Raw genomic sequence first — 14,126 nt, forward strand, 5'->3', positions numbered from 1 at the left:
GCCGCCTCCCCTCCCCTCTCCCGGGCGCTCCCGCCTGCCCCCTTCTTGCAACGCTCCTTAATTTTTTATTTGGGTTTTCGGTTATTAGGGTTCATTTATTTTTTTAAAAATGTCTGTAAAGTATAGATGCGTGTGTGGAGCTGAGGCAGGCTCGGCGGCGGCACGGGATGAGGACAGACGAGGAGGAGAGGGAGAGGGAGAGAGAGGGAGCGAGGGAGAGGGAGAGTGACAGCAGCGCCCGGTAAGTGTTTCCTTATTGGTTCAAATATGTAACTAATGGTCCGTAGCTGGGTGGCGGTTTGGAGATAAGGACGGCCGCGGCTGGCCTCGGTTAGGGAGGAGAGGGGGTGCGAGGGGGTGGGCGCGTGGGCACTTATGGGGAGGAAACGTGGAGGGGGGCGAAATCGGGTTAAACTGGGATATTAGGTAGTATGTGTATGTGTCCTGATGTCACTGATGTCACTGTGCGCCGAAGTTGGGGGTGCGGGGTGCGGGCCGGAGGCTGCGCCCTTGGGGCTCAAGGCCGGGTCTAGGGCGCCGCCCGCCGCCCGCCGGCGCTCACCGCGGCCTTACCTGCTGTTTGACTGTGCGGCCTCTGGACTAACGGGGCCGGGGCCGAGGGGGCCCAGAGGCACACTCTCCGGGGCGCAGGAGGGAACCTGTAGGCTGTAGCCGTCGCCCCGGAGCACCATCGGCCCCCCAACCCCCAAACAAACTTTCGCGCGCCCCTCCCCGCCGCGCGCCCCCTCCCTCCCGGAGCGCGCGGCCGCCGGGCTCGCACATGCGCAGTGCGGGCCCAGGGCCGGGCGCGGAGCAGGAAGCGCGCGCCGCCGGGCGGGCGGGCGGCGGGGCCTGTTAATTGGCAATTACGGGGGGTTTGGGGGTTGGGGGGGAGCGAGGCTGGTGGCTGGTGAGCGTCAGCGGAGGGCAGAGCGTCTGCGCACCCCCAGCTCCCGCTCCCATTCGAGCGGCTGGGAGGATGGGAGGTGCCCGGCGCCGCGGGCAGATGGGTGGGGGTGGGGGCCTCCTGCTCCTCCGGCGCTGGGAGCACAGGGGCCTGTTCGTCTGCTCTGCCCCGGAGCGCGCCCCCCGCCCCCAACAGCGGCCACCCCACCCGGGATCCGTGCCGGACAGCCTAACCCGCCTCGGCCTGGCCGCTCTGGGCGAGGAGCGGCCCAGCCTGGGCGGACGTGGGCATTGGGGAGGCCCCAGCCTGGGTGCACAGCCCAGGCCTCGCCGGCTGGCGGGCCTCCGTCCGGGGTGAGTGGAGGCACTGAGGCTCCAGGCGTGGCCGGCTCCCGGGGTCCGAACGTCAGCCTCGGGCGGCCCCGGAGGGTTTGGGGCGCCCGGGCTCTTCCTAATAATTGGTGCTAATGGCGTGTTGTATAGTCCTAACCCGACACATATGGTTTCATAACACAGTGGCTTAATTTCTTCCAAATGTACGTGGCCCTGAATGTGTTGTCATGTGATATATGACCCGCCCTGCTCCCTGGCCTGGGTCCGAGGCGGCCCCTGTATGTGTGGTGAGCTTCTGTTTATAAAGGGCAACGCGCACGCAGGCGCCTGCACACCCAGGCGGACACACCCCAGGGCTGGGAGAGGGGGCGCCTGCTCCTCCAGAGGGCGTTGAGCCTGGGGGCCAGACTCACCTCCAGTCCGAGGCAGGAGCCGCCCCCGCTAACCCCCCAGAGGCCCGACCGGCCTCCACCAGCCCGAGTGGGGGAGGGGATCGCTCCTCGATTTCCTGTTTAAACCCTGACCCGTCGCCTGGGGGCGGGGGTGGGGGGGGGGGAGGAAGAGAACCTGTTTTTATCAAATTCCTAAAAAATATAGTTCGACTGCGTTCAAATCAAACCCCTTGGGCTCGGGTTGACGGTGAATCTTCCCTCCCCTCCCCCCCGCAATCCCCTTCCCTTCTTCTCCTGCCCCCCCAAAATTCCCCTTTCGCAGACGACATAAAGGCCTCTGAGGTATTCTCCCGGGGGAAGCAATGGCACTTTCTCCCCCCCTTCCCTCCACCCCCCCAATAGGGCTGTGTGTGTCGGCAGAGGCGTCTGCCGAGGGGCTAATTTCGCGTTCCTTGTTTACGATCGCGGAAAGCGCTCGGCTCTCCCCAAATGGGCCCAGCCCGCCGCCGGCTCCGGCTGCCGCGCGCTCTCCCGCCGCTCGGGCGCGGCCTCCGGGAGCCAGGCCGCGGCCACCGAGATCCCCGAGTCTGAGAGGCCTGGAAAGGGCAAGGGGAGGCCAGTGGGCCCGTGGAGGGGCCCCCCGGAGGCCTGAACATGGGAGCTTTCCTCCTGTCGTAATGTGGGAACCCGCCGACCGGTGAGGCCTCTATTTCTCTCTTTTGCCTGTATTTTATCCGCCCCCGCCCCTGCAGATGGCCATACCCTCTGGAGGGGGGGGGGGGGCTCACGAGCTCCTTTGTTTGTCCCTGGGGAAAGGGTTTCTAAAGAAGGCCACTGGGGCCGTGGGGATACTAGAGGGTCCGGTCCCTTCCCTTTGGAGCGGTGGGCCTGGGCGAGGCGGGGTATTTCTCTAGGCTGCAGGGGGGTCTCACAGAATGTGCTGCTGGTGAGGTTTCAGGGTGTTAGGGTTCCAGTTGACGGGTGAATAGCACCATCCTGAGATGTCCTTGTATAATATTTTTATCAATTGATTTTCTGTCTCTTCTCTGACGAGGGTCCTATGGGCGCCCAAACCCTTCATCCCTAGACTCCTGATGAGCAGAAAACGCCATGGGGACTGGCCTTGGTTTTCCAGTTCTCTAGTCTGGCCAGGGGATAAAGACAGCCCCAAACGCCAGCCCCTTCCTTCCCTCCTTACTTTCGATTTTCACTCCCTTCCTTCTTCCCCTCTCTGGCGCTCAAACAGAGGCACACGAGGGGCTACCAGTGGCAGCTCTCAACCGCCTCGCAGGCCAGATCCTCGGTGCAGGCGAGTTCTGCAGCGATTATCTAATAATAGCCTGGGCTGCTGAGAATAGAAGCTGGCTCAGGGACTCTGCTCACCAGGGGCTCGGGGCTGGGCAGAGGCACTGAACCTGTGTGCTCCCGCCTGGCGATGCTGATACAAGCCCCCAGGATTTAGCTCTGAGTCCACTCTCTGGGCACGCCAGGCCTGCCCCTCACAGGCTCTGTCAGCCCTGGCACGGGCTGTATTTCATGCACCAGCTCCTAGCGAGGGAGAACTGGGCAGAGCAAACCCTTTCTCTCCCCGATCTGACAGTTGTGATCCCCGTGAAGAATGCGACCTTGTTTGGAGAAGGCGGCCTTGTTGGGTTGGCTGTTGTGTTCGAAAACCAGGCTTGGTAGCTTTGTACACATGTATAGGGGCTCAAGTGTACAGACTCGGACTTTTGCGTGAATATGCACAGACTCGTATTTCCTCATTGGTTTGATTGTATGTTACCATGCCTGTATTCGCTCAGACACCGTTTTATGTGCATGCAAAATTTTATTAGCCCTCCCGAGGTGGGCAAGGGCTCCAGGGGACACTGGGTGCACGAAGAAGGCTCTCTGTGCGTGCTCGATGGAAATGTGTACAATTGTATGTGCTGCCATTGGAGTATGCAGGTTCCAGTCAACACTACAAAAGCTTTCTCGGACCTTAATACCCTGGCTGTCCCAGCAGCTGGGCTGGGGAAATACTGATCTGTTCTGTTTTCTCTCCACACCTCCCCCCAAACTTCCCCAACTCAGAGACTGTTTTACCCAGCAGTGTTGTGAGTTTTGTGGGAAAACCTTCTGTAGGGTTCTGTGTGCCTTGCTTGGAGCAGTGGGCTGGGCCCTCGTGCTTACAGCCTTGCTGGGGCAGCGAAGGTGATTTGGTGGCCTCTGGGCCGTGGCCTGGGGCAGTTGTGGGCTTGGGCCCTCGGACAGGCCTGCCTGAACGGGTAGGAGTGCGGTGAACACCTACCCTCCAGCCTTGCTCACTCTGTCCGTTTACCGGGTCCAAGATTTGCCTGCGTTCGTTGTCATTGTCTCTGGGACGGATTAGGGGTTCTCTTAAGTTCCCCAAATTCCGATATCTGGTTACAAATGAGACTTTGTTTGAATCCAGTCCGCCCCATAAGCTATGAGAAGGCTGATGGGGCAATGCCAGAAGGTCTGGCCCCTGTGGGCCTGGAGCATTGAGTATGGGCCAGGGCAGGCAATTAACCAGCCTCCTTTCCTAGCCTTTCTCCCTTCTGGGGCCACAAAAAGACAGAGCACGGGGAAATAAAAATGTCCTTAAAAAAAAAAAACCCTCATAAAAGAAAGTAAGGACAGGAGAGGGGCTGGTGGCGTTTTCCTCTGCTCCTAGGCGATCAGGTTCCTACCGAGACTCTCCTGTCCAGACATGCTGTGGGCGCAGAGGCACGCTGCTTTCTCCCACCTTCTCTCCGTTGGCACCAAGAGCGGCCTTGGGTTTTCAGGCCTTGGACACCCCTGGGTGCCGGTGTGACATTACCCCCCAATTGTGCCCCTCTCCTGGCCCACGGCCTCTGCCACGGCGGCGGCGGTGCAGCTGCCCGGTTTATTGTGTCTGTGAGGAGTTGTTTACTTGTTTTGTCTGCTGCCACCCTGCGTCTGAAACCCGCCAAACCAGCAAACTCACCCGGGAGAACAAAGTGCAGTGCTATCCTGACTCCCTCCCCTTTCCAGCACCGCGGCCCGGGGCCCTTCCAGCCCTCACCTCCTCCCTCACCCTCTCTTTCTGAAGGGAGGAAGCAGAAATTGTACTAAAATAGGGCAGCTGTTTATAGGGTTGGGGGATTATGGGGACACCATAAACCTTCGGTGTCCTGGTGGTAGAGAGACTTGGAGCAGCCCTCCCCTCGCCTCCAGCTTTTCTTCCTTTCCCCTGGCAACTGCCTGGTTAAGGGGGCCACAGTCATTGAGAAAGCTGAGCCCCCCTCATTCCTCTCCCCCACTCCTTTCTGCAGGAGTTTTCCCTGAGACACAGGTTGTTGGGTTTTAAATCAGGGTAATGTTGGCAGATTCGTAAAGCTAGATAAAGCATGGCGCTCACCTTCCCTTCTCCTCGGCCCCCCAAAATAGCAGTGAATTTAAGCAAATCCTACAAAATTAAATTGCCCCTTCGCTAAAGATCCTATAAATTTCCAATCCCGCCAGGTGTAGAGTCAGAGAGGCGGCTCGGCTTGCCTCTAATTTTGCTCCTGGCTATCAAATCTAAAAGAGTATCATTGAAGTAAGTAATATTCTCCTTTCTGAAATTAATTCCCCCCTCCCCATCTCTCTCCCTCTTTTCGCCAGCACAGATTAAATGGTTCTTTCAAATCTGCAAACAATAAAGGATAAAATTATTTATAGGGAAATGAGGACTATGTTTCATTGTTGGCTTATTGTTCCAGAACATAATAACATTTTATTTTCAAGTGGGAGAACTTACATAAGGGGAAGAAGGGGAAAAGAAAAACCAAGTCAGGGAAGGCATGGCACCCACACACAAAAAGCTCCTGTTGTATATAACTTTTATGACATTTACAATTTCCTCATGACAACTCACTGTGACGTCATAAATGCCATGTTCTTAGATTTTATAATTCTCATAAACCTCCAAAATTGGTCTAAGCAGCACTTGCTCAGTGTGGAGGGTCAGAAGAGAAGCCAGGAGGTCCGGAATCCTTTGGCCTCATTCTGGGGGCCAAAAAATTCTGAATATTTTGGATTTTCATTTCTTCCTCCTGGACCAAGCAAACCACTCGCTTTGCCACCCATCCCCTTCCCCGAAAGCTCTCCTATGCCCCCTCCTCAGCCCATAATCAGTTGCTTGAGACAGAGGTAGCACGCTTGGGGGCCAGGCCACAAAAGCCAGAGATGATTTCTTCCAGAGAGAACCCACAAGACTGAGTATGAGGGAACATATACTTGGGACCTATTTTATTTTTTAACCTTAAGCCAGAGAAGTGAATTGAGAAGCCAAGCACACACCAGAGTGGGAGTTGATGCTTGCTGATGGTAGCAGCATTAAGTGGAGTTGTAGTAATGAAAGGTCAGGCAGGAACCTGGAAAGAGAGAGGGAGGAGAGAAAATATGATGTGAGTTAGCAGAGCCCCTCCAGGTACCTTTCTTCTCTGCTTAATGACAAATAAAACAAAAGCAGCTTGGGCAGCCTCTAAACCTCTTAAAACCTCTTAACTCGAAAGAGGAATCACCAGCCCAGGCCTCCGAGGTGTTTGAAGCAGTTCTCAGGCACTTGACATGCCCCATCTGGCCTCTTCCTTTCCCCCTCCCTCCCTGTGGACCCCCAATTTTATTCAGCTGGCCAACTTGGGCCTTCTCCTATAATATCAGCACCCCCTGATGGAATCCATTTCCGGGTTGGGTGTGTCAAATTTCACTTTTCTCCAAGTGTCTCCCCGCCTGAACTTTGAAAGGAGAAGGAGCATGTTTGGGAAGGCAGTGTGTATGTGGGGAGTTATGTTCTCAGACAACTTCTCCCACATATCCGTGAAAAACGGGGGGCTCTCAGAGAGAGCTGTTCTTTGATGTCTCCAAGCAGACCCAGCTCCCTGCGTTCAGGTTATTTGGTGGACTGAGCGATTCTGCAATCCTTTCATTCTGGATTCTGTGGAGATCAAAGGAGTTCATGCACAAAACACTGGGCATTTAGAGTAGGATTTAATTTCTTTTAAAATACAAAAGCTAATCATAGACCAGGTCGGGGCCAAGTGAATAGTCAGTCACTTTAGAACAGCAAAGTCTTAACCAAACAGTGCGATTGTGAAGTGAGCTGAACAAGTACTGAAACTCTGAGTTCTCTGCAAGAGGGATTTCAGCCCTTGCCCAGTGGCACAAAAGGGGCCGGTGGGGGAACAGCTCCTACCAGCTCTGGAAATTAAGAATTGGCGGGTGGGCCAGGCAGCTGCCGTGGCTTCCAGGCAGCCAAACGCCGGCCCAGCTGAGGCCGAGCGCCGAGGACTGCGGATCCAGTGTCGGTCGGTCCCTGAGCAGCCTTCGGAGGCGCCGAGCTGTAGCTGGTGGCGCAGGCAGCCAGGCAGCCAGGAAAGGAGTGTGTGCATCTGTATGCGAGACTGGGTGGGTCACAGACATCCACACGCAGACTTGGGGGATCTGGGGAGACAGAGAGAGAACTGGCAGGACACAAACTAAAGCAGGACCTCTGATTGCTCCCAAATAAAAATTCCAGATCTCAGCCCTCTCACTTCAGATACCTTCCCTAAGAAATTAATATATTTCCCAGAGCAGAATGGAAAGCAAAGGCAAGCGAGGTGAGGCCTGACTACGAATCCCAAATTCCTTCTGGGCCAGAGCCCACCCAGATCCACCCACCCTCTTCTCCCTTCAGAGGCCCCCAGACCCCTAGGCCTGGAGCAGGGTGAGACTCCCGAAAGGAGTGTTCTACTCGCCTTGGGAAACCCTCAAGCCCCCAGCTGCCAATTAGACCCTTAGCCTTGGGGACTCCTGCCCCCCACTCAGGCCCAGGGCAGGCCTGCAGTGAGTTCCTCTCCTATAATTAGTGCTTGCGAGAAGCATGTGTTTTGGATTGGGGAGGGGGCTGGAGCAGCAAGCGGCAACTTTCCCCCTTTATTCCTGTTCTGTGTTTTTTTGAATTCTGTGTTTGAATCCGCTAATTACAGCTCCCAAAGCAAAAAGTCTGCTCTCGCTGCCAAACCCCCTCGGAATGCCTGATTCCGAGGCCGAAAGGGCAGAGCAACTCGGAGACCTGCGGGCCTGCTGGGGGTGCTCTCTGCTTCTCCCGCTTGTTTTATAGAAACAAAGAACAAGTTATCCCTCCCCTTCCGAGGACATGTGCATATTTACAGAGCTCAACTGCAGTTTTAATAAAACATCTGTTCTTGCTTCTGTTGATGAGTTTCCATAATTGTTTTCAGACAAATTTAACAGGAAAATATAAATATATTTAGAAAAACCCAAGTCCCAGCTTTCTCCCCATAGACAGTCGTTCTTTTGCCAAAATAAAAAGAGAGAGAGAGAAAGAAAGAAACATAAAATGAGAAAAGGAAAATGTAATCCAAGGGAGGGAAGCTTGGGCTCCTCTGACCTGCTCTCCCCCCTTGGAGCGAATCCTTCCAGCAGATTTCAGCTGCTTAATTAAAGATCTCACCGAGAGGAGGGCGCTTCTGTCCTCAGGAACGGAAGGTGATGGGGGAGAATGTGGTGGGAATTAATTTGGCTGAAAGTCTTTAAGCTTTGGGGGAAATTATTTGTGTTTCTGCTTCCCCTTCTCTCCCCCTCCCAGCATCTCTGCCTCCCCCCGCCCGCCCCCCAGCAGCTGGTTTCTGTTCATTATAAATCGGCAGACCTTTCAGTCTCTGCCCTCTGTTTAGGGATGTAATAAAACACTTAACTTTCTGGGGCTGAGACTTTCCTCAGGTCGTAGTCGTGTCCCCCCCCCCCACACACACACACTGCCTTTAGGCCCAAAGGAGACTCTCCCCAACTTTGGGACCCTCTTCCCCTCTAGACTTGGTGTGGGAGGGGCTCAGGGGAACTCTGGCATCCTTGCTGGAGAGCTGAGTATGTGTTTCCCCTTTTTTCTTCCAAGGACCTTCCTCCCCCCTGCCCATCCATAAAAGAGATTTAAAAACACATAGAAAATCAACACTCACTGAAAGCAAAACTTCATTAAGATGTCCTATCTTCTATCATTCAATTTGTTGTACATTGCAACAATTTAATATCTTGCAGGAAATATCACTGACATGATTTATCCCTCTAGCAATCTCTTTCTGAAATGGGGGGTGGTGGTGGTGGTGGTGGAATTTACTCTTTCTTTGGCCTGTTCTACGCCTTACCCGGCTCCCCTCAGGGAGAGAGGCGTCTGTGAACTCTGAGAGCGGCTACTTGTGTCCAGGGGTGCACTGACTTGTTCCTTAGCTCAGCCCCCTGGGTCTCCCCGCCCCTAGTTCTCCCTCTCTCTCCCTTTTGCCCTCCAGGGGGCCTGGAGCCCCAGCCAGCTGTTGGAAACCTCTGTTCAGGCATGCCATGAGTTGGAGGACAACTGGATTCTGAGAGGGGAAAGCGATTCACGCTAGTGTCTGTGTTTTGTGAACCTGCCACGTCACCCCAAAAATGAGATGATGCATCTAAAAATTTCTTCTTAATTTAAGAATCCTCCCCTGCCCTTTCACCTTCAGCTTCTTAGGGAAAGGAAAGCATGGTCCAAGAGGAAGAATCTTTGTAATGACAGGGATCTTTCCCCCGCCCTTCTAAATAACAGCACATGTCCTTCTCTGAGGGACTGAGCCTGTGACTTTAAAAGCCAACACAAACTATTGGGCAGAGAGACTCTTCAGCCCGGTAAGGAGCTTCATGTATTAACTAGCATGTTGTCGCCACCAGTTCCTACACACTGTCTGCTTTTGGGTTCAAAAACTTTATTTTTCCCCCCTAGCGACACTCCAGGGAAACCTTAACGTTACAGAAGATGAATAAACGAGTTTTTTCCCAGCATAGTCCCGTTTATGGCTTTATTGCTACCCATTGATTACTCTGCTTTGTTACACAGAAGGAAAAGATCATAAAATCTGGCGACATCCGGGTCCTTGTTATAGCCAGTCCTCCCCCCCCCAAAAAAAAAATGATGAGGGGAAAATATGGGCTTCCATTGCCCTCTTCCCTTACCCACCACCCCTTCTTTGTCAACTCAAAGCCCTCCTAGCCTATGCCATGATAGCAAATTAAGTTTGGATTAATCAGGAGCGGAAACCCCATCTGCACACCTTCGGCTGCTTCAGTTCGCCCACTGCGGCTCCCTCAGAAACCTCGGACTCATCTGCCTTCTCTTCCTTTTTTTCTCAGCTTCAAGGTGGAAAGAAATGGGGGGTAAGGGCTGCTGAGAGGCTGGGCCCCACCAGGTATGGCTGACCCTCCTAGGGAGTACTTTGCTGGAATTTCCAAGCCCCAGAGCCCAGGTCCAAGGGTGCCTCCTTTAGCAGGGAAGAGAGGGGGCAGGGGCTTCTAACATGTGCAAGGGCTTGAGCTTGCAAGATGCTAAAAGCCCATCAGAGTCCCCCGCCCCCAGCCTTCTCTTTCTGGCTGGATCTTATGTGAGTTACCCCACCGGCCCTCAATGGCTCCAAATCATAAATTCTCACCAACATAAACAGGAGTTGATGTGTCTAGAAAGACTCTGAGTTCTTTCTCCTTCCTTTCTCTCTCTCTTTCTCTTTCACCTTTTGCTTCTTTCCCTCCCTTTCCTATAGCATTTTTTAAAAATTCTCCCTTTTAGGCAAAAATGCTGCCAGAGTTTCCCCCAAAAGGGGGTGCTGAGGAAGAGGCAGGGGGAGCTGGGGAAGAGGAAAGCAGTCGCCTGGCCCCTCTGCCCACCTCAGATCTGCCACTGCCCTGAAGTCTCACCCTCACCCCTCGAGACCCATTTGCTCCCCTACATCCAAGACTCTCAGCCACACCCTCCTTCCTCTGAGCACCCTGTTTACGAATTTCTTCTTACTCTTGATTTTTTAAAAAATTGTTGGGGGGGAAAATGCTGGTTTGGTGATGAGGAATCACTTCGTGGGATATCAAACCAGGATTTCCTGTAGGATTTCTGGGGATCCCCCCTGAGCTGGGAGGGAGCTCCTCCCAGGGAGAAATCAGGATGTAATTTTAGAAGAGAGCGGATATAAAAGATGAAATCAGATTGAAAATACAGAGATTCTCCAGCCCTGGCTCTGGCCACTGCACAGCAAAGTTAGCTGGGGCTGAGCTCTCCTCCCCTGGGCCCCACGGCCCTGCTCGCGGACATTCACCCTTCCCTCACCTCCACACCAGCTCCCTTCCGCGCATATATATTTTAAAAAACCCAAGTCTTACTTTCAAAGCACACACTTAGTCTCAACTAGGGAATCAACAGAAGCAGAAGCGATTTTTTTCCCCCTTCTTGACATCTGGCTTGCGATTGGCTGGAAGGGGGTCAGCTGACTTTGTCATTTTGTCTGTCCTGGATTGGAGCCGTCCCTATAACCATCTAGTTCCGAGTACAAACTGGAGACAGAAATAAATATTAAAGAAATCATAGCCCGACCAGGTAAAGGCAAAGGGATGAATTCCTACTTCACTAACCCTTCCTTATCCTGCCACCTCGCCGGGGGCCAGGACGTCCTCCCCAACGTCGCCCTCAATTCCACCGCCTATGATCCAGTGAGGCATTTCTCGACCTATGGAGCGGCCGTTGCCCAGAACCGGATCTACTCGACTCCCTTTTATTCGCCACAGGAGAATGTCGTGTTCAGCTCCAGCCGGGGGCCGTATGACTATGGATCTAATTCCTTTTACCAGGAGAAAGACATGCTCTCAAACTGCAGACAAAACACCTTAGGACATAACACACAGACCTCAATCGCTCAGGATTTTAGTTCTGAGCAGGGCAGGACTGCGCCCCAGGACCAGAAAGCCAGTATCCAGATTTACCCCTGGATGCAGCGAATGAATTCGCACAGTGGTGAGTTTTACGGCTCCGAGATATAAATTAAATAAACTGAACTGGCTTTATGACCGGCTTCCCTAGAAGAACGGGCGGAGAGAGTTTTTTATGGCCCCATAAAAACAATCACGCTCGTCTCCTCGCCGACGCCGAGACAGGGCCCCCTCTTCTGCCCCCTCTGCTCGCCTCCCGCTCGCTGGCAGGGGCCTGGCCCCCTCGGCCCCTGACCGATGGGAGGGCTCCGAGGCGAGCTGGGGAGGGGGGGGCAGAAACAGGGCAGGGAGTGAGGGGAGAAGGCAGGGGTGGGGGAACCCCCAAAGTTGAGTCAGTCTGAGAAGGGAGGGGGAAAGGAGGGGGCAGAAAGTGGGGGGTGGGGGAGAGAAGTTTCCCAGGAGCTAGGGTGCTTGGGGAGGTGGGGGAGTGCAATCGTTGAGACATAGGGCCCTCAGCCCCAGTGTTTAGGGTTTTTCAAAAAACAGCTTTTAGATGTACAGCTTTCTGCCTGGTTCTTGCCCCCAGCCCTCCCACCATTCTGGTGGGACACACACCTACCAACCTATAGGATGTGTGTGTGTGGGGGGGGGACTGAAGTTGGGATCCTGGCTGTACCCCTAAGTGGGGGTGGGGCAGGGCAAGGGGGAGAAGGCTGGAGGGGCCCTGAGCTGCTGCTGGTCAAGCTGGGAGGGTGAGGAGCGGGCTGGGCTGACCGGTGTGCGGAGGACGCCTGGCTGATTGTGTTCGGTGTGTTTTGTGCCCGGGTCTCTAGGGGTTGGCTACGGCGCGGACCGGAGGCGCGGCCGCCAGATCTACTCGCGGTACCAGACCCTGGAGCTGGAGAAGGAATTCCACTTCAACCGCTACCTAACGCGGCGCCGGCGCATCGAGATCGCCAACGCGCTCTGCCTGACCGAGCGGCAGATCAAGATCTGGTTCCAGAACCGCCGGATGAAGTGGAAAAAGGAGTCCAACCTCACGTCCACGCTCTCGGGGGGCGGCGGCGGGGCCGCGGCCGACAGCCTGGGCGGGAAGGAGGAGAAGCGGGAAGAGACAGAAGAGGAGAAGCAGAAGGAGTGACCGGACTGCCCCTCCACCCCTCTCCTCTCCTCCTCCGCTCCCCCGGCGCCCTCCTGACCACACGCTCTGTATTTATCACTGGCACAATTGGTGTGTCTCGACGCCCTGAGAAAAATTAGGGAGTCAGATATGGACCTGAAAGTAAACTCTGGACCCCCGCCCTCACCGCACAAACTCTCTCTCACTCCGCGCCGCCGCCTCCTCCTCCTCCTCCTCCTCCTCCTTCACTTCCTCCTCCTTCTCTTCCTCCTCCCTCGCTAGCTCGTTCTCGGCTTGTCTGCAGGCCCCTTCCCCCGCCCAGGCCTTGGGGGCTCCGTCCCTGAACCTCGCTTCAGACCCCACTCTTCTCCTTTACATGAGGACTGGGCCTCCCACCCGCTCGGCACCCCCTCCCGCCCCGCGCACAGAGCCGGCGCCCCGGGCCCGGGGCCTCCACCCCGGGGCCTTGGGGCCCGGCTGGCGGCGGGGAGGGCAGGAGGCCCGAGGAGGGCGCGTCTGGGCCCCATAGCCGCCCCCAGGGCCTCCCCGCAGCCCCTGCCCGGCCCTTCCGCCCCAGCAAATGCCCAGCCCCGGCGAATTGTATTTAAAGAATCCTGGGGGTCATTATGGCATATTACAAACTGTGACCGTTTCTGTGTGAATATTTTTAGCTGTATTTGTGGTCTCTGTATTTATATTTATGTTTAGCACCGTCCGTGTTCTGATCCCGTCTTAACAAGGGAAAGAAAGGAAAAGAAAAAAAAAAGAAGAGAGGGAAAATCACAAAAAGAGAAAAAAAAAAGTGAATGACGTTTGTTTAGCCCGTAGGAGAAAAAAAATAATAAATTCTAAAAAATCCCCTCGTGTTACCCTCCTGTATAAATCCGACCTCTGGATCCGTCCCCGAATATTTAATAAAACTGATATTATTTTTAAAAGTTTACATCGGGGATTTCTGTGACTTCGCTCGCCGGCCTGGCCTGGGGGTGAAGGTTGGGGCAGGCTCCCTCCCCGGAGCCCCGCGCCGGCCTGCAGCCTGCGAGCCTCCCGCCTCTCCACCCGCCTTTCCCGATCAGGCGCCGGCCTGTCCTCCCCCCTCCGTGGGGCTGGGGGGCCTCTCCTGGCTCCCGGGCTCCCTACACACTCACCCTGAAAAAATAAAAATAAAAAAAAGCGGCTTGGGATTTGGATGGGGGTAAGGGAAAAGCCGGGGTTGGTCGCTTGGTTGGTCTCCAGCCCCACACAGGCCTTCCTTTCCTGCCTGTGATTGTCTGGGGTCCGTCTTCTGACCCACCAGCCCTCCAAAGGAGCATGATCCGGGGCTCCGGGCTCCCCCGCCCACTCTTGGGGTGAGGAGGGGGCGCCCTGCGAGCAGCCCCCTGTCGGCGCCTGGCCGACAGACAGTTGCGAAACGTGGCGGAGGCGGAGAGAGGAGGGGAAAGGAAGACCGCGGGACCGGAGCCCTGCGCCGGGACTGAGCGATTCAAGGACATCTCGAAAAAGAAAGCCTGGAAACGGAGCTCTCGCCTGCCCTGGGACTCCTGACGTGGCTGGGACAGGATTTCTTCCTCCTCACAGCCCCAGCCCAGTCTGGCTCCTCACTCCTCCTTCCCCCCTCACACTCCGCGGGTGAGGAGCCAGCTAGGCCTTGCCCT

The 14,126-nt window shown here is 55.3% G+C and overlaps 2 protein-coding genes across 4 annotated transcripts in view; both read left to right on the forward strand.

Annotated features, from left to right (window-relative positions):
* Positions 1-116: 116 nt before the first annotated feature.
* HOXC6 (homeobox C6) lies at positions 117-13,414 on the forward strand. 3 transcript variants are annotated; one of them, XM_036455611.2, is made up of 3 exons: positions 117-241; positions 11,091-11,436; positions 12,185-13,414. In XM_036455611.2, the coding sequence occupies exons 2-3, from the start codon at positions 11,283-11,285 to the stop codon at positions 12,490-12,492; spliced, it is 462 nt and encodes a 153-aa protein (XP_036311504.1). In that variant the 5' UTR covers positions 117-241; positions 11,091-11,282; the 3' UTR covers positions 12,493-13,414. The 3 variants fall into 3 exon arrangements, with proteins under 3 accessions (XP_036311504.1, XP_045444003.1, XP_036311503.1); XM_045588047.1 differs by lacking the exon at positions 117-241 and adding an exon at positions 437-2,328; XM_036455610.2 differs by lacking the exon at positions 117-241 and having other exon boundaries at positions 2,389-11,436.
* HOXC4 (homeobox C4) overlaps positions 131-14,126 on the forward strand; it is a 37,354-nt gene continuing 23,358 nt past the window's right edge. Inside the window, exon 1 of the mRNA XM_045588046.1 lies at positions 131-241. The gene's annotated coding sequence lies outside the window, so the exon portion shown is untranslated. The remainder of the gene's footprint in view (positions 242-14,126) is intronic.

The sequence above is a fragment of the Pipistrellus kuhlii genome, unplaced genomic scaffold (genome assembly GCF_014108245.1).
Source record: "Pipistrellus kuhlii isolate mPipKuh1 unplaced genomic scaffold, mPipKuh1.p scaffold_m20_p_3, whole genome shotgun sequence".
NCBI lineage: Eukaryota > Metazoa > Chordata > Mammalia > Chiroptera > Vespertilionidae > Pipistrellus > Pipistrellus kuhlii.

Coding starts and splice junctions, on each gene's coding strand:
- HOXC6 (XM_036455610.2), top strand. CDS start 11,037: ATGAATTCCTACTTCACTAACCCTTCCTTATCCTGCCACCTCGCCGGG. Junction 11,437..12,184: donor GCGAATGAATTCGCACAGTG/GTGAGTTTTACG, acceptor CCGGGTCTCTAG/GGGTTGGCTACGGCGCGGAC.